This window comes from Mytilus trossulus, chromosome 9 (assembly GCF_036588685.1).
Source record: "Mytilus trossulus isolate FHL-02 chromosome 9, PNRI_Mtr1.1.1.hap1, whole genome shotgun sequence".
Lineage (NCBI taxonomy): Eukaryota > Metazoa > Mollusca > Bivalvia > Mytilida > Mytilidae > Mytilus > Mytilus trossulus.
In genome coordinates, this window is record NC_086381.1 from 6973518 (window position 1) to 6993817 (window position 20300).

General features: G+C 32.1%; 1 protein-coding gene across 1 annotated transcript; it reads right to left on the reverse strand.

The window, feature by feature from the left end:
- Positions 1-16200: 16200 nt before the first annotated feature.
- Positions 16201-19651, reverse strand: LOC134683535 (uncharacterized). Its single transcript, XM_063542846.1, has 5 exons — positions 19560-19651; positions 19029-19213; positions 18603-18665; positions 17165-17401; positions 16201-16473 (listed from the first exon to the last, which is right to left on the reverse strand). The coding sequence occupies exons 2-5, from the start codon at positions 19204-19206 to the stop codon at positions 16235-16237; spliced, it is 717 nt and encodes a 238-aa protein (XP_063398916.1). The 5' UTR covers positions 19207-19213; positions 19560-19651; the 3' UTR covers positions 16201-16234.
- Between the last annotated feature and the right edge of the window lie 649 nt (positions 19652-20300).

Here is a 20300-nt window from a genome sequence, read left to right on the forward strand (position 1 = left end):
TGTGTTATTACATCTGTGAAACGTACATAATAACTTAATTTTAACATTCATTTTGATCACTCATAAAAAAGGGAGAAATTCATATGACAAAAAAACTATAATTGTGTTCAGCCAGTCGCTGTACCATTTATAATAGGTCAAGACCAAAGAACATAAGACAGACGGAAACTTCAATTCATAAGGCTATTACAAACAAAGTATGAATCATCCAGGTATTCTATCTAAATACCGAATATAAAGCTCTATAGAAATAGTTTTCGCCATCGCTGGACAGTAATACCTTTGTCTCACTATATGACATTTTACATTCACTGTTTATAGATTATTCCCACACCGACAAAGTGCATTCGGCTCTTACTAATGTTTTTACTAATAAAACATAAAACCTGTATAAAAAAAAGTTGGAAAACACGAATTTTGCAAATGTTCAATTTTCCAAGCTATAAAGGGTATAATTGTCCAAAAAATTACTGCCCAAATTCTAACTCGGCCTAACTTTGTGAGATTATTAACATTGTGTGTGAATTTTAATAACTTTGGATAAGGCAAATTAACGACAGAGTGCGGAAACCAAACTAAATGCATTAATATAACTTGTGACCCGTTATCACTGAATTGTTGGGACAAAAACCACTGAATTCAACACGCCATTAGTGATAATAATCCTTGTGTTAAAATGTAATACAAACGACTCATACAAAATACAAAGTTATGGCATTAAAACAAGTGACTATAGATGAAGACGACAGCGCCATACCATCATACATGCCAAAATAGTATTGCATTCATATGAAAATGATTTCAAAAGTTGCTTAATTGAACAACATACATCATTAAGAAATTCGTAATAAACATTCCTTTTATGATATTGGAACCCTTAGGCTTATTTCAGTTTGAAAAAAAAACAACAGATAAGATTAATATGAATTGTAATTCTCACGTTGAAAAACTATGTTCATATGTACTGAGAAAAGTATTCATATGCAGAACTACATTTGTACATTCATATGTAGAATAAGTCTGTGCATATATAGAACTAGAGGCTCTAAAGAGCCTGTGTCGCTCACCTTGGTGTATGTGAACTAAACAAAGGAAGCAGACAGTTCATGACAAAATTGTGTTTAGGTGATTGTGATGTGTTTGTACATCTTACTTTACTGACCATTCTTGCTGCTTACAATTATCTCTATCTATAATGAACTTGTCCGTGTAGTTTCAGTGGAAAATGTTAGTAAAAATTCACAAATTTTATGAAAATTGTTAAAAATTGATTATAAAGGATAATAACTTCTAATGGGGTCAATTGACCATTTTGGTCACTTTGACTTAGTTTTGAGTCTTAAATTGCTGTATATTATTGCTGTTTACAGTTTATCTCTATCTATAATAATATTCAATATAATAACCCAAAACAGCAAAATTTCCTTAAAATTACCAATCTAGGGGCAGCAACCTAACAACAAGTTGTCCGATTCATCTAAACATTTCAGGGCAGATAGATCTTGACCAGATAAACAATTTTACCCTCGTCAGATTTGCTCTAAATGCTTTGGTTTTTGAGTTATGAGCCAAAAACTACATTTTACCCTAATGTTCTAATTTAAGCCGTAGCGGCCATCTTGGTTGGTTTGCCCGGTCACAAAACACAATTTTTAAACTAGATAGCAATAAAATTTGGCCCAGTAGTTTCAGAGGAGAAGATTTTTGTAAAATTTAACTAAGATTTACGAAAAATGGTTAACAAGAATGTGTCCATAGTACACGGATACCCCACTCGCACTATCATTTTACATGTTCACTGGACCGTGAAATTGGGGTCAATGCTATAATTAAGAAATAATTCATGGGGGCTTGAATATATCGTGATTTTACCACGGGTTGGCCCTTTATGACAAATATTTTACCCTGAGCGATAGCGAGGGGTAAAATATCGGCATAAAGGGCCAACCCGTGGTAAAATCTAGATATATTCAAGCCCCCCTGAATTATTTCGATTCTAATAGGACAAATACGGCAATTATTTTGGATCGAAGCGCTCTAGGTGATGGCATTATTTGCCGTTCCAATATATAAACGCACTATTAAATTGACGTAAAATAACGAAGCAAACTGAATAAATGATGATGCTTAAACTATTTATAATAACATATTTAGATAATTTTAGATTAATCTAATTATTATTGTACTTATATGTCTCATATGTATACAAAAACGGCTAATATAACTCATATTAGCATCATTGTTAACAATTCCTTGTTGTCGGATGATTTTCCGTTTCACAAGCGTGTATTTTCCCGTAAATTGCTTATATTCTGACGTCATTGTTCTATGACGTCGAGTCGCTCATTCATTAAAAAACATATGACGTGGGGGTACAATGGGAACAACCCATGAAATATATTCATATTTTACCACGGGTGTGTACTCAAAGCGTTTGAAGGACGTCATGTTAGAATTTGACATTAAAACTAGAAAGATCATATCACAGGGAACATGTGTACTAAGTTTCAAATTGATTGGACTTCAACTTCATCAAAAACTACCTCGACCAAAAACTTTAACCTGAAGCGGGACGAACGAACGGAAGAACGGACGAACGAACGGACGAACGGAGGCACAGACCAGAAAAATAATGCCCCCCCCCCTACTATCGTAGGTAGGGCATAAAAATTGACTGTAAAGGGCAATAACTTCTTAAGGGGTCAACTGACCATTTTGGTCCTGTTGACTTATTTGTAAATCTATTTTGCTGAAAATTATTTCTGTTTACAGTTTATCTCCATCTATAATAATATTCAAGATAATGACCAAAAACAGTAAAATTTCCTTAAAATTACCAATTTGAGGCAGCAACCCAACAATGGATTGTCTGATTCATCTGAAAATTTCAGGGCAGACAGATCTTATTCTGATGAACAATTTTACTTCATGTCAGATTTGCTCTAAATGCTTTGGTTTTTGAGTTATAAGCAAAAAACTGCATTTTACCCCTATGTTCTATTTTGAGCCATGGCGGCCATCTTGGTTGGTTGGCCGGGTCAAAAAACACAAATTGTAAACAAGATACAGCAATGATGATTGTGGCCAAGTTTGGTTTAATTTGGCCCAGTAGTTTTAGAGGAGAAGATTTTTGTGAAAGTTAACGACGACGGACGACAGATGACGGACGACGATGGAGGACGGAATACGGACGCAAAAATCTGAGCCAAAACGTAGAACTTAAGAATTGTATTCAATTCCTTGATGTAAATTCAATTCATTGTTCTTTGAATTATCGATTTCTGATTGGGCTAGACGAAAGGGTAACATAAAAAAAAAAATGTCACCTGCTCAGCCATGTGATAGAGTAAATTGACACCCTCGTCTTAGCAAACCCAAATATGGCATTTTAACGTGAAGTATAATAATAATAGATGACGTCGCCATTATAAAACGCGTCATGAACCCCAAATGAAACTTACTAACCCCATAATGTCTCATAGGGGGTCACCACGTGACGGCGTTTAACCTATTATAACGTGATAATTCATCTGTGGTCCGACAAAACTCTTTAACGGTTTCGGTACTTATACATCTTTGGTTTTCAAATGTTTGGCTTTGAGAGTTCCTGATAAAGGTAAATCCAGTAAAGCGCTTCGGACGCAAGATTTGTTAAACGTGTTGTTTTAAATTTTCTATATCACTGGTGCGATACCTCTGCTGGTGGACTATTGTCCCCGATGGTATTATCAGGTCATTAGCCAGTACTTCGGTACTGACCTAATTTTATAAACTTTTCTAAAATTGTCTGTTTATAAATTTTGATATGATTAAGAAACAAAGGTTTCAACTCTCTCAGGCAAAGTTGGCTTTAGTTGAATTTGGCTAGTTTTTTTTAATATAGCTCTTCAACGGTTTTGGTGCTTAAACATCTTCGGATTTCAAATGTTTGGCTTAGAGCGTTCCAGATGATGGTAAATCCAGAAAAGCGATTCGGATGCAAGAAATTATTAAACGTGTTGTTTTAAATTTTTACATCACTTGGTCGATACCTCTGCTGTCGGACTATTAGTCCCCGAGGGTGTCATCAGCTCAGTAGTCAGTACTTCGGTACTGACATGATTAAACAAACATTACTCAAATAGTATGTTTATAAATTTTGAAATTATCAAGAAACTAAGGTTTGAACTCCTTCAGGCAAAGTTGGCTTTTTTGCTCTTCAACTAGATAGAGTAAATTGACTGTTTCGGTACTTATACATCTTTGAATTTCGAATGTTTGACTTTAAGTGTTCTTGATGAAGGTAAAAAGTAAAAACACAAAAATACTGAAAATTCAAAAAGGAAAGTCCCAAATCAAATTGCAAAATCAAACGTTCAAACACATCAAACGAATGAATAACATCTGTCATATTCCTGACTTGGTACAGGCATTTTCTTATGTAGAAAATGGTGGATTGAACCTGGTTTTATAGCTAGCTAAATCTCTCTCTTGTATAACAGTCGCATCAAATTCCATTACATTGTCAACGATGCGTGACCAAAACAAACAGACACACTGAAAAAAATGTCAAAAATAAGGTACAGCAGTCAACATTGTGTTATCATCTTATTCACTTAAAAAACATGAAATGTAACAACAATGAATTCGAACGGAGAAGCACAAAAAGGCATACATCAAATTTAACATCCTCTTTTTGCTTATATTATACGATTTTATTTATCTATGTAAAATCCACCCATAAAAGATGGAAGGTTTTCAGTACTGGTTTAAAAAGTGCGCGTTTGAAATTCGCACAGGTAGACAAAAATAATTTTGTCGTTCAAAGTATGACGGCATACATACATACAGAGTCAAGTAAAGTAGATATAACAAAAACAGACTTAACAGAAAAAGTAGTAGTAATAAATAAAATGCTGTAGTCATTCAAAGTATGACAAGATACATAAGTAAAAGTAATATCAATAATTAAATAAATTGTGTCGTTCTAAGTATGATGGTATACATAAGTACAGAGGCACGTCAAATTAATATCTAAAAGCTAAAAAAAAAAAGACAAAACAGTAACAGTAATATAAATAAAGACAAATAAAAGAATACTATACAACGTTTTTGAGATGATAACAAACGTCAGTACGCAAAATTTATACTTCAAGACCATCTTGTATTATTTGTGAAATTGATACGAAATATTTATCAACAAGTTCTTGTTCTTCTACTTCGTACTTTATTCAGCCTTTTAACTTATTTGGATTCGAGCGTCACTGATGAGTCTTAAGTAAACGGAACGCGCGTCTGACGTATATATAAAATTTAGTCCTGGTATCTATGATGAATTTATTTGGTATCTTCCGATGAACATTTTTTTAAAAAGGACGAGACGTTCTTTGAAATAATCCTAGTTCATCAACTTTCTTCTCAAACACTGGTGACGTAAATCCAAAACGTATTGTTTTAAAAGTTTTAGATCATTAGGGTCAATACATGTACCTCTGCTTGTGGACTATTAATCCTTGAGGTTATCATCAGTTCAGTAGTCAGTGATTCGGTACTGACATGATTTAATAAATTGTCCGTTTATAAATTTTAAAGTTTTTAAGAAACTAAGGTTTCAACTCCCTCAGACAGGGATGGCTTTATTTGAATTCGGCTATTTATTTTAGGCATTTTTGACATATAGCTCTTTAACAGTTTCGGTTCTTAAACATCTTCGGATTTTAACTGTTTGGCTTTGAGTGTTCCTGATGCAGGTAAATCCTCGGACGCAAGAAAATATTAAACGTGTTGTTTTGAAATTTTTGCCACTTACCTGTATACAACAACTTTTAAAATCTATTGAAAACTACTTAATTCACTGTTGTCAATTGATCAGAATTAGTATTGGCAATACACAACGTAGATAGTGTATAGATCTATACTCTATTTCACCATACGCTAGCTGCGATTGATTTAGTAATCCGTATTTTTAATAAACAGCTGCGCCATGAGCGCATGATACGCCCGACGTCTTTTGTGGAAGTTTAATGCAATAATCATAAATCGTTTCTGAGAAAGTTTTAAGCAATAACCATATATTGTTTTTTGAGACACGGCGGGACATGTGAAACCACCAACCCTGTTTTTTTTACACAAAAATAAATATCACTAAATTAAAATTTTGAATCAAAACCAAAAAGTATACAGATCTTTAGATTAATATAAAAAAGAAGTGTGTAAAGTTTTAAGCAATAATCATAAATTGTTTTTGAGATACGGCACAACATGCAAAAAAAACTCCCCTTTTTTACAAAATACTCAATAACCCAAAAATTAAATTTTGAATCATCACCAAAAATTATACAGATCTTTAGATTAATATAACAAAGACGTCTTGTGTGGAAGTTTTATGCAATAATCATAAATAGTTTCTGAGAAAGTTTTTTTTTTTTTTTTTTTTTTTTTAAATATAAAACATATTTTATTAACAATCGCCTGTAACATCAACCCTCAGTTTCCCAGAGGCAACTAAGGGGTCCCAACTGTTACAGTCTCATTTGACGGGGGAAAAGCAAATGAGAAAAAAAAACTCCCACTATAAATTATTAACATCAACCTTTCAAAATATTATCTGTCCTTGTACAAATGTACATGTACCTGCAATCATTATCGAGCTATATATCTTTACCTCTCACCATATATATTTTTTTTAAATAAAGTATGTTTTGTATCTTTATTTATTTCTCACAAAAGCTACCTGTATTTATTAAGCAGTTTCAAAGTATCCGTACATCAAGTCTTTTGTTATGTTAATTTCAATTGCATTTAAATTCTGGTCATGTGATCATTTACCACGTGCGATTTGTTAAAGGGATGTGTTACAGTAGTTCATTCATAAAAAAATGGATTATTTAATGATTTTTGATTTCCAAAAAGGTTTTATTTCAAAGATATGGTGAGTGAATATTTGTTTATAAAATGAATCTGTTGATACTACATGTCTTGTTACAATTAGATGATAAACCTGAATTACATACACAATAGAAATTACATGTAGGGAGTTGAGAGCAGTATACATATTATTATACAATCAGTATCAAAGAGGACATTGCACTGACCTGACCACACAAAATGTATATTTATATACAAAAAATGTCACACATAATAGAAAAGGTTTCGTTTTTCGTATTCGGTTTAAAATATTTGAGCAAAAATTGCATTTCTTGTTTTATCATACTTAAAATCAACGATTTACCACCCCTTTATTTTGATATTTTTCTATATTTGTAGTTTTCCAGATAACCCATTTCGTGATTAGAAGTACCGTATCTAAAATATGGGTATAAGATGCATCTGCATTAATGACCCCAAATATTATCCGTGTTTTGTAATTTTTCGATATTTAATTGTGAACAAAATTCCAATATTTTCTCAAAAAATTCCCGCCAAACGTCTTCCACCAGTTTACAATAAATAAAAAGATGAAAAAGTGATTCTTTTTCATTGCAAAAATGACACTTCCCGTTTGAGCGATTCATTTTTTGTAATTTTTCTTCAGTGTAAGTTATATTATGTAGTAACTTCCATTGAAATTGTTTAGTTTTCCTGTTAGCTAAATTTTTATTCAAGGTTTCCCAAATGTATTTCCATGGTAGATAAATAAAGGCAACAGTAGTATACCGCTGTTCAAAACTCATAAATCCATGGACAAAAAACAAAATCGGGGTAACAAACTAAAACCGAGGGAAACGCATTAAATATAAGAGGAGAACAACGACACAACACCGAAACGGACCAAGCAACAGACAAAACACCACGAGAATAACAAATATAACATCAAAACCAAATACATAAATTTGGGATAGACAAGTACCGTGCCACGTCTGATCTCAATATCTCAAAAATAAGAGAAAACACAAACGACTCAATGTTAAAATGCAACACACACAGAAACGAAAAATATTATAAATTCTGGTCATGTGATCATTTACCACGTGCGATTTGTTAAAGGGATGTGTTACAGTTAATGATTTTTGATTTCCAAAAAGGTTTTATTTCAAAGATATGGTGAGTGAATATTTGTTTATAAAATGAATCTGTTTCTATTATGTGTGACATTTTTTGCATATAAATATAAATGTTGTGTGGTCAGGTATTAACTGTAGCTGATTCCCAAAATATAAATTCCATATCAACTGGCTTTTTGGAGCTGTCTTATTCTCATAGAAGTATCTTATATCTTTAAGGCATAATTTTTGGGCATCAACGACAACTCCATTTTTGATAAATTGACAAGAATTTATTATTTTTATAAGTCTATCAGAATGCCTTTGCATGCTAGAGTCTGTTTTTAAACGTCAATTTGTTGATGTGTTAACGAAAATTTAATGCGACTATATTGTGCAATCCAATTCCTTTTATCTTAAAGACGGTTAAAACTGAGAAAGTTTTAGGCAATAACCATATATTGTTTTTGAGACACGGCGGGACATGTGGAACCCGCAACCCTGTTTTTTTTTTTTACAAAAAACTAAATATCACTAAATTAAAATTTTGAATCAAAACCAAAAAGTATACTGATCTTAAGATTAATATAAAAAAGAAGTGTGTAAAGTTTTAAGCAATAATCATAAATTGTTTTTGAGATACGGCACAACATGTAAACCCCCCCCCTTTTTTTACAAAATACTCAACTCAAAAATGAAATTTTGAATCATCACCAAAAAGTATTCGGACCTTTAGATTCATATAACAAAGATATGTGTAAAGTTTTAAGCTATGATCATAAATTGTTTTTGAGATATGGTGCGACATGTAAAAAAACCATCCCCCTTTTTTACAAAATACTCAATAACTCAAAAAAAAAATTATGAATCATCACCAGAAAGTATACAGATATTAAGATTAATATAACTAAGAAGTGTTTAGAATTTAAAAACATAATCAAGAATTGTTTTTGAGATACGGTGCAACATGTGAAAAAAACACACCCCTGTTTTAGTTACAAAGTGCCGTAACTCATAAAGTTTAAATCTTATTTTCACCAAAAAGTATACAGATCATTTGATTATCATAAGAAACAAATATTCTAAGTTTCATGAAATTGAGATAAGTCGTTCTCAAGTTACGGTGCGACATGTTTACGCCGGACAGACGGACGTACACTGGACCTTTGTATACCATAATACGTCCCGTAAAAATTTTGACGGGCGTATAAAAAAGATGAAGTGTTTGATCAAGTCGGTGCTCCGTATTGAACTTGTGAAATATCTACACCGTTTAGACAGTATAATAGTCCATCAGCTAGTTCTCAAAAGCGCTCTAGTTAAGGAGTTTGTGTTACAACCCAGGGTACCGCATTTTGTGGTATAAATTTAAAGAATAATATATTAAGAATATTTTAAGAGGTGTAAGACGTTTGAAAAAGTGTCCAAAAGGGGTTAAAAGGAGACTTATTTAAGGGTATATCAAAAATTTAGTTTTGCACATATTTACAGAAAAATGTAAAAATAACCAATAAAACAGTACTATTCCTTTTATTAAATGAAACAAATCATATCTTATGAAAACGCAGGCTAATCTTCAATTAATTTTTAAATCGTAGAGGACCAAGAAAAAAGGGGGAGGATAATTTCCAAAATTCATGATTTTTAATGAAAAGAAACAAAAGTACTAATTTTCTTGATAAAATGGTATATTTTTTATATTGAAACATAGAGCATTATGTAACTACAATGTAAAGGCTGTTGAAAAAAACCATTTAAAGGTAAGAAACAAAAACATAGAAAAAATCAAAAAATTAGTTTTGCACATATTTACAGAAAAATGTAAAAATAACCAATAATTCAGTACTATTCCTTTTATTAAATGAAACAAATCATATCTTATGAGAACGCAGGCTAATTTTCAATTAATTTTTAAATCGTAGAGGACCAAGAAAAAAGGGGGAGGATAATTTCCAAAATTCATGATTTTTAATGAAAAGAAACAAAAGTACTAATTTTCTTGATAAAATGGTATATTTTTTATATTGAAACATAGAGCATAATGTAACTACAATGTAAAGGCTGTTGAAAAAAAACATTTAAAGGTAAGAAACATAAACATAGAATCAACGACAGACACACACATAGGCAACTAGAAATGCACGATTCTGTCACAAATTTATAAATCATATTCATGAAATAACTTACATATTTAAACACACAAAGCTGTCAGGGTTTCCAGATCTCTATCTTTTTAATTTTTTTTAACAACCGAATAAATACATTTTAAGGTCACACAGAAGGTCAATCCATAGAATCATCATCAGTTTAGTCACCTGCATCTACCGAATTATCATTATCATCATTTCCATCATATTCGTCGTCATCGTTAGCAATACCAACGTTTTGATAATCCTTATATCTACAAGCTTACGAGCATTTACTTACAGGTATCTGTTCAGGATAAACCTTATTGAACACATGAACATCTGTTGTTGGCACAACCAGCTTTAAATGAACAGCACTTCAGAATTATTAAAGCATCTAACGCTGGTGGTTGGTCTAGCCAATTGATACTGATAAAATCGTTCTAAACAATCCAACTTTAGTTGTTTAGAAACAGACCAGTGTTGTGTTTAAGAGCAGATTTCTTTGTCTGAAAGGTGATTGGTTTAATGGGCTTTAACATTGCATCTTTTGTTGGGGGCAGTAGATGACAATAAATCTTTTTTTGGTTGCATTTCAAAACGTTCTGATCCTTATTCATCGATATTTTTAATTTCGTAACCACGAAAACCTCTCGAGTGTTTTGCCAACTCTTCGCCAACCTCTTCAAAGGTTTCACCACGATGGAATAGACCTTCCGAAAACACATAACGTGACAAAAAGCCAAATACTTTGCTTTTTTTCCTTTACCAGACAAAACACTTACTGAATCACAACCTGTACTGCCGTGAAATCCTGGCAGTTTTCTACAAACATTCTCACCAATCTAACATTGTTAGAATTGATATGCAACTGTGAAAATAGTAAGCTAATAGTTCCACATCAATGTCAGAAGGTTTTATAACGATGGAGTCCTAACATTTGTCAGCTGCATATTTTTGCATTAAGAAACATTTTTTAATCGGCTTCTTCCTGTTTGATTATAAGATAAAACCATTCTACGCTATTTCATTTCCAAAATTTATTTTGTGGCACATACTTCCATGTGATACAAATAAATCAATACATTCAAGTGTAAATCTATACGATTATTTACTCTTTTCCGAACCAAAGAATTCAACAAGAGCAACTTTGTTTTCCCCAACAAACAAACATTTTCTTCAATTCCCAAGAACACGATTGTGATGGTCTAGAACTTATCGTAATGATTTGCCCTCCCAAGAGCCTGCTGTTTTTTTATGGATATTGTGGGATACTAATCAATGCGGGACCTCTTTCGAAACTAAAAGGATGGTTTTTAAAATAACAATTGCCAAATGAAAAAAAAAGTGTTTGGTATCCTAGTAATGGGTTGAATAACTGCCATGTCATCAAATATCCACATGCTTTCCTAAGGAATGACCGTTTTCTTAAAGACTATCCAAGACAGATTTTAATTTCCATTACATGTGTACCATCAAAGTTTGCAAGATACATTGGAAGAGGACCAAATTCAAACTGGAGAGCCTTTTGCGCAACCAACTATTTTGTCTGGGCTATGGCAAGCAGGCGACATTTTTTTTCATCTGCTCTCAATGTTATGTTGTTCTTATCAGCCATTAACTGTTGTCTTTTATTTCCTTTTTTAAAAATGTAAGCAATAATAATCTTTTAATTGTTTTGAAGATATCGGTTGACTTTTGTATAAGCCGTTCATTAATGAAAATTTTTGAAGCAAACTTTCCCTTTTCATACGCGTTTAGAAGGTTGCACATTAATTCCGAAGAACCCGAGAACAAACCATATAACTGCTCAGATGTTTCAAATGGATTTGGCAGTGTCTGAAACAATTTCATATCAATAATGTGGTCATTCATATAAATTTCCTGTTTATAAAACTTTGATTTGTTCGAAAAACTAAGGATGTTCTTATCCCAGACATATACTACCTTAGCCGTATTTGGCACAACTTTTTGGAATTTTGGATTCTCAATGCTCTTCAACTTTGTACTTGTTTGGCTTTACAAATATTTTGATATGAGCGTCACTGATAAGTCTTATGTAGACGAAACGCGCGTCTGGCATACAAAATTATAATGTTGGTACCTTTGATAACAATTTCATGTACATTTAACAACCAACGCTTAACAGAATCTTTATTTAAACTGAAAACAACAAAGCTAATTTTATTTTGTACCTTAGAACGTTAAAAGTATGGCCAATTCTCATAACTGACTATTTGACGTTCATTCAAAGCGATGTTTGTCGATTGAATGACTTAATAATAACAAGTCAATCACTACATAGATAAAACACAAAATATAATCAAGCACACTGTTATTGAGTTCGATAGAGGGCACCTTTTCTGAACGTAACAAAAACCACCTTAATTTGTACTTCTTCAGTAATATTTTGTTACACATTCACTTTATAAAATAATTTGTCGCACCAAAACATCATAAATCGACATTTAAATGTGTGTTTTCAGTTGCAAATTGATAATGCTTATGTGTGAATGCATTGTACATGTTGTATACTGAATCAAAGACGGTAATTTGATGATTTCCGTAATTTAACGAGTTTTGCACGTACATATTTTTTATCAAATATTTCATATTTTAGACATATATAAATACTGCAAATTATTAAAACATTGTATAATGATTAATTCTAAAGTTTAATTAACTTAAACGGGTAAATGTATAACGAATGTCTTTATGAAAGGAAAACATATGCCTTAATGTTAACCCAAAAAATCGGATTGTTTGTAATGTAAAAAAACTTTTTTTTAAAACAAAAAATCTTCAGAGTAACATTAAATATGATAGTTTTGTATCTCTTTTAGTTATTTACACCTATTCTTTTTTTTTAGTCGCTTTATATCAAAAAATATAATTAAAAATTACTTAGTCGTGATTGCTAAATGAGGGGACCATTGAAAGGGACGTTTTTAAACCTCTTTTGGACACTTTTTTTTAGTCTAACACCTTGTATTTTATCAATAAGATAATGAAGTTAAATTCTATCAAAAAAATCGTGGTACCCTGGGGTGGTACACAAACTCCTTAACTAGAGCGCTTTTGAGAACTAGCTGATGGACTATTGTTGTTTATTTAAGTTTGCTTCTTATAACTATAACTGACATACAGATGCCAGTACAAATATTCTTTAAACGAGGTTTCAAGAATTATATATATTTGATTAAATTAATAGAAAATAAAATAAATACCAACAAACAAAAATCGATATTAGGAAAATATGTCAAATGGAAAAAGAAAGAAAAACGTATAACTTGATTTTTTATATACTATTTCCTCATTGTAACCTGAGTTTATGAATTTATTCAGACGTTTTAATTGTTTGACACTTTTTGATACAATTAAGTTATACTAGACTTACTTGCTTGCAATATTAATAACACATGAAGCAATTTTAAAATGTACATTAGAGACATTTAAAGAACAAGTGACAACTGTCTAAGATACATATATTTACACTATTTATGTTTTTGTAATCTAATCTGTGCCATTATTGTGGTTCTCATCGCTGTTCTGATTGGTGGTACTTGGGGATAGATGTTGAATGTCGTCGTCTGTGGTTGTCTCAAGAGCTGTTATGTCGTCATAGTTTTTGATTAGTTTTTTGGTGCCTTTATCTGTAGTTTTGGCAAATATGCGACCATCGGATGTCCAGTATGAGAAGATTTTATGGTTATACTTGAGATCGGCTAACTTTTGTGTAAGACCAGTTCTATACTTTGTTAAGTTTTCTGTTATGGATATGCCATCTGCATCACCCTTTAAAGCTTTTTTCTTGGTATAAACCTTGCTTTTTGTACGATATGATAGAAATCTTACTATAACCTGGGATTTGCCGTTTTTTACCTTCCCTATAACATGGCTACGCCCTATATCGTACACAGTTAGATTCAAGCCAAGTTTGGAATTACAAACTTGTAATATATAAATATCAGTGTTAATAGGGTGAGGAATTTTACCGGTACGGGGATCGATAGGCACGCGGATATTATGAAAACGCAAACTTGTTCGGCGTGAATATTGTTCTTGGTTTTCTAATCTGGTTTCAAGTTCTACAATTCTTTTGAAGAACGTAACAATTGTGGTGTTACTTTTTACACCCTCGTTGACGTTTTCGACATTAGAATATTATCTACTAATCCTAATATTGTCAGTGTCAAGTCTTTTACCATTTTGATCGACTAATTCAGCTTTCGGTTTTACTTGCTGATCAACACATTTTTTAACCTCCTCTTCAATCATTGAGGAAAACGATTCACCTATTTTTTCAGCAAGAATGGGTACAATTTTATCAATGACATCAGAGCTAGACAGGGCCTCTAAAACTTTATCTGCAATACCTTTCCTTGGTGCAGGTATTATTTTTTCTATTTCTCTAAGATCACCCACCGAGTTACGACGTCTTATTTGACGTGTTGTTTGCTTTTGTGTTCCTGGGAGAAGCTCCGGACTTAATAGTTCTTTTCGTTTGTTTGATGGTTTGATTGCTGGAGTGTTAAGAAACATTACAGGTTGAGAACTACAAATCAATGGTTCTGAATTAAGTTCATTGTTTTGATCCGTGGGGGCAGCCATGTTGTTTGTCCTTTGTCCTTGAATGTTGACAAAGGAATATCTTGATAAGTAAACAAAAGATTATTATTTGGCTGTAGATGTTTGTTTAAAACATACAAGATTCATTCTGTTGTTAGTGTATTCAGTTTTGACCCGTTATATTATAGTTATCCATCGTATTGTCCCATTCCACAAGAGAGATTTTGTACACGTCCATCTATATTAGCGCATGCCCACGTCACTTCAGTTCTATACATACATTCTTAGGAATGTAAACACTTTACACCAACTACATTTCATTAAGACTTTTTTCTGCTGTCTGTCATTAATGTCTCTTTTTTATTGTAAAGCATCAAACCAGACAGTTTTGTTTCCTTGTTTGAAATGAATTCAATTTTGAAATAGTGGGGTCTTATATAGCTTACAATGAGTTTTGTATTTAGGTCATTGTTAAATACTTTAAAGAAACCTCGTTCATCAAATCCTTGCCTGTTGGTTTCTGTTGTGTAATGAGTTCTCATACAACATACTCATTTAACATGTGTTAACAATTTCCGTAGTTTAACCTTATAAAAAGATACCTGCCAACAAGTGCAGAAAACAATAGATTACACGGAAACGTATGACATGAATACAAACGCATCGAATGATGTAAACAAAATATATTTAACGTATAAAAAAGAAGAACTATAAAAATCAGTTGAAAAAGGCTCATCAGATGGAAAAAAATACAAGTGGACGTGGGCGGGTACTTATACATCCCTACATAATTAATAGATGTGAGAGTACTCGCAGTTATCTGACAGCTAGTGTATACTATGGATTCAGATATTTTCGTGGGTACCATTTTGTGTTGATTTTGAAAAGTTGCATAATCATTATTATTTAATTTCGTTGTTTTGGCAATGTAGACTACATACATTCTTTAAAGAACAAACTGTATTTTTTTTTACATATTCAAGTTCGAGGTCCCCCCTGTTACCACAAAATCCACGAAAAGTATCCAACTAATATTACAGCAGATTCCAAGTGGTGTGTAGGTAAATTTCATATCTTTGCTTAGCATGCCTGCTAGTTGAACCGTGAAGTCATTATTGAGAAAGGTAAATTATCCTTCTTTCGAACTAGTCTAGTCATAAAGACAGATAGAAAGGTTATCTGTCGTACTAGTCTATTCTTACAGGAGGATCGTTTATCTTACATAATAGCGACTTTAAGGTTCAGCTAGCAAGCAAGCTAACCAAAGTTATTACTATCCCTTACACACTACCTGGAATCGGCTATTATAATGCCAACTAAATAATGTTAAAAATCTCAACCAAAGGATTCCAATTTTAACAATAGTACATAAGAAAACAAATAAAACGCAAACATGAATAGTTATTATTAAAGTAATGTTCCAGAAAAGAAAACCACTGATGAATAAGATTATTCAATTTGTTTAGATTTTTTTAAATAATCAGACAAACCAGCCTTATATATGATGTATAAAACAAATAAGGAATTCACCAAGATAAGCCATATGAGTTTCTTAAATTTATTTTCATCAATTTTGAATTACTTTGTACAAACGACACAAAAAACATCTGCTGAATTTGTATACGGAGGGCATCGTAAACTGCCACAGCTGGTACGTAGAGGATAAAACAAAGCACCGTCTTCACTTCCACTACTATTGTCTAATGTTTCTGCTTTTCTGTCCACACATGCGAAGTCTTTCTTAGTATGAGTATAATGGTCACTCATCAGATAACCGTTATATTCTGAATTCCATCCCTTATAACAAGACTTTCGACCTACAAAAGTAATCATTTAAATAATAATTTGTTAATAGAAATAAATGTGTTAAGTTAGGAGCTTCTGGTTTTTAATTTGTTTAGATTAAATCTATGCTTATGAACATTTAACAACTTAAAACTACAATGTGTATGTATCTATGTGTGTGTGTGTGTGAATAAGCACGACTATACAATGTATGGGAAGTTATTATCTAAAACTGTTCATTGGCTTCTTGTTTTTGTTGTAATATATTGGTAGACCAAATAGTTTATAAAAAGTATAACTTAAAAAATATAATAATCTACGTCATATATAGAACATTGTAGCATTTAATGATGAAAATAATTTTATTGTAATCATTTCGCTGTTTGTTATAACATTATAACTGTGTTAAGCTTTTGGGGAAAATATTAAATCAAAATGATTCAAGCTGTACATTCAAAGGAAGAAGAAAAATTATTAAGAATGGTTTTAAAAGTATGTATATATCATGCATATTTCTCACTTAGTAAATAGAATAACCGTATTGTATCAGCTTTTCTTTGGTGACCTTTGGTTACGAGCATTCCGGATACGGTATAGATGAAGTTGTTCTGAAAAGCTCGCAATAAAAGTCATTGTTTGGTTTGTGTATCAGACAAACCTGATTGGTATTTGCAAATGATTCTTAAATAAATTCAACTGTACACATCTCGTTGAATAACATACCTGGGATCATTATGACAATTGATCTTCGTTTTTGGTGACATACAGCACATGGGACTTCCTTGTTGAACATATAAGCAGACCACCCGGACGGCTTGTGGCCTGAAGAAACTTCATATTCACTTCCGTATATCTGGGGATTACCATATGGTTGATGTTCGCCATTCTCGGGATCATTTGGTAGACATAAATAATTCACACCACCTCCGCCATGTGTATAATGATTTCCACCAACTTGTCCTGAAAAGCATAACATAAATGTAAAAATAATAAAGAACAATGTTGATAAAATCCAATAAAACAACTACGTGAAAGCCCATTACACGCACTACTGTTTTTGGTTATTCCGTTTTACCCCATAGGATAATATCAGTAATATTATAAAATTCAATATTGTTTTTGTTATTAATATCGCATATTTCATCTATGTTTGTTCTGTTAATATATCTTTCTTGCATTCTGAGGTGCACAAGACGCTTCAAAACTTTCGGTGTTTTTTTCTTTACGAAAACACATATGACGTCACCTTGTTTCGTTGTTATGCATAGACGATCAAATCATTTCGCGTTATTTTCGTTTGATGAAATTTTACCACTAAATATATTAATCGAAATAGACTGATTTGTTTGTTGTTTTGCTTTTGTATTGTATTGTATATTGTATCTGAATACAATTGAGAATGGAAATTGGGAATGTGTCAAAGAGACAACAACCCGACCAAATAAAAAAACAACAGCAGAAGGTCACCAACAGGTCTTCAATGTAGCGAGATGTTCCCGCACCCGGAGGCGCCCTTCAGCTGGCCCCTAAACAAATATATACTAGTTCAGTGTCATACTAATTTCCAAATTGTACACAAGAAACTAAAATTAAAATAATACAAGACTAACAAAAGCCAGAGGCTCCTGACTTGGGACAGGCGCAAAAATGCGGTGGGGTTAAACATGTGTGTGAGATCTCAACCCTCCCCCTATACCTCTAACCAATGTAGAAAAGTTAACGCATAACAATACGCACATTCAAATTCAGTTCAAGAGAAGTCCGAGTCTGATGTCAGAAGATGTAACTTAAGAAAATAAACAAAATGACAATAATACATAAATAACAACTGACTACTAGCAGTTAACTGACATGCCAGCTCCAGATTTCAATTCAACTGACTGAAAGATTATGATTTCATCATATAAACATCAGGCACAATCCTTCCCGTTAGGGGTTTAGTATTCTACATCTGAATGTCCGCCTACGTAAACTTAAGACTTTGATGTCAAAATTTTAGAATATCTGCTAGTATAACTAAGATGGGCGTAAAGCAGAAAAGCCATGCTCTAAAAGTATATATACTGTGATTAAAATGGTTGACGAAATACGATCGTCATATTACAATTATAAATTATATACTTGATACCGATACGCTTATATAAAAATACTGTTAAATTACCTGTATACACAATGTCAACTCCTTCTGGACAACCTTTCTTCCCCCATCGAATATAAGTTACTCCTAAAGATAAAGATAAAAGACGAATGTAAAGTTATAATAAAACAAATCTAAAACAAATATGTTTTGACATTTCTATAGGGCGTATCTAAAAGTACATTCGGAAAATATTATTTTAATGTTTAAAGAAAGATAACACTTGTATTATTTGAATCAGAATACAACATAGTACTACAAATTGTATATATTGATGAATGAGTATTTTCATAACTACATTAATATCAAAATTGTTTTTGGGAAAACTGTACATTTTGATTTGTTACCTCAAATCAGTTAATTATTTTCATATTTACTCTTATTAGTTGTCTTTAAATTTTATAAACACTATAAAACACGATATATAAAACTTGGCACATTTATAAAAACCTGTGTGGGTCGTTTTTCGTTCCTGCGGACACTCATCTTTCCTTGACGTGATAAGGTAATTTTTCATCATATCTAGCATTGATTGGTCTGATTCCGAAAGTACAGAGTCCCTGCAGTCATGACTAGGGAGAACCAACACAACACTTGCTATCAGCAAAGTCGCATACCGCATACTCATATTGATTCTGCAAATCATATAAAATCTAATCATACGTTTTAAATTCATTTACTTCTTGATTAATTATCAATCAAGATTCTTGAAAAGTAAGATAACTGGCGTTCCTTTAAGAATTTTTTGTTGTTTGTTAAATTATTTTTGTTTGATAAATGGTGGTCAATGGTAAGTTCATACAATATCGAAAGCAAATATGTATAGGCATTTCGTTAGTCGTCTTTCTTTCTTGTTTTTCGACGAGTTATATGTAAGGATAACGCAACTCTTTTGTACCTTGTATGGTTTATGCTCATTTTTATTGATGTTTATATTCATCTTTAATTTGAATAAATGAAAATGAAAACAATGCAACTTACCTTTCCTTAATTTCCTTCCAAAAATTAAAAGGCTAATGATTAAAAGACTTGTCTAGCTGGTGTTTAATTTATACGTTTAGGAAAAGAATCTGATAATGAGGTAGATGCGTGACAATATAGTAATTGTTCCATGAACACAAGGAGTTACATTACAAATAAATGTATTTGAATACTTGTGACAGAACAACAACCATTATCCATAAACTTTACATTTGTGTAAATACTAGTAGGTGGTGTCCTTTAAATAAACTATGTTACCAATTACCAAATTTGTAGTAATGTTGAACATGGTGATGGCATCATTTTATCGAATCCTCTTCTTTAACTGAAAGTAATTCCTATTTTAATAAAGTCGCAAAATCGACGTTGAGCGTTCAACTTCAACATGTACGACAAGGATGATTTCTGCTTTCAAAATTTCGAACTAAGTGCTTTCCAACTATAGTGAAGTAACATGCCATACATGTCTGAATGTATGAATGCTATATCTCCATAAAGATATGCTGATAATGACGTAGGCTCTATGTCATGATTCACTTGTTACAGGGTTGATCTATGACTAGTAGTTATCTTCCAGCTTGGAGTCAAATTGAAGTCATTCATTCAAAAGAATTGCAGCCACCATCATGATACAGATACCAATGAATATGTTATTTAAACAACACTTACGTCCATTTGACTTTGATAATGACATACACATAACACCAGTTATATATTTGTCAAGAGCAAGACGTCGTTAGC

Excerpts from the sequence above, each read along its gene's own strand:
- LOC134683535 (XM_063542846.1), bottom strand. The coding sequence starts at position 19,206 with ATGAGTATGCGGTATGCGACTTTGCTGATAGCAAGTGTTGTGTTGGTT. Across the intron at positions 18,666-19,028 it reads ACGAAAAACGACCCACACAG|GAGTAACTTATATTCGATGG; the intron begins GTTTTTATAAAT and ends CTTTATCTTTAG. Across the intron at positions 16,474-17,164 it reads AATTGTCATAATGATCCCAG|GTCGAAAGTCTTGTTATAAG; the intron begins GTATGTTATTCA and ends TTACTTTTGTAG.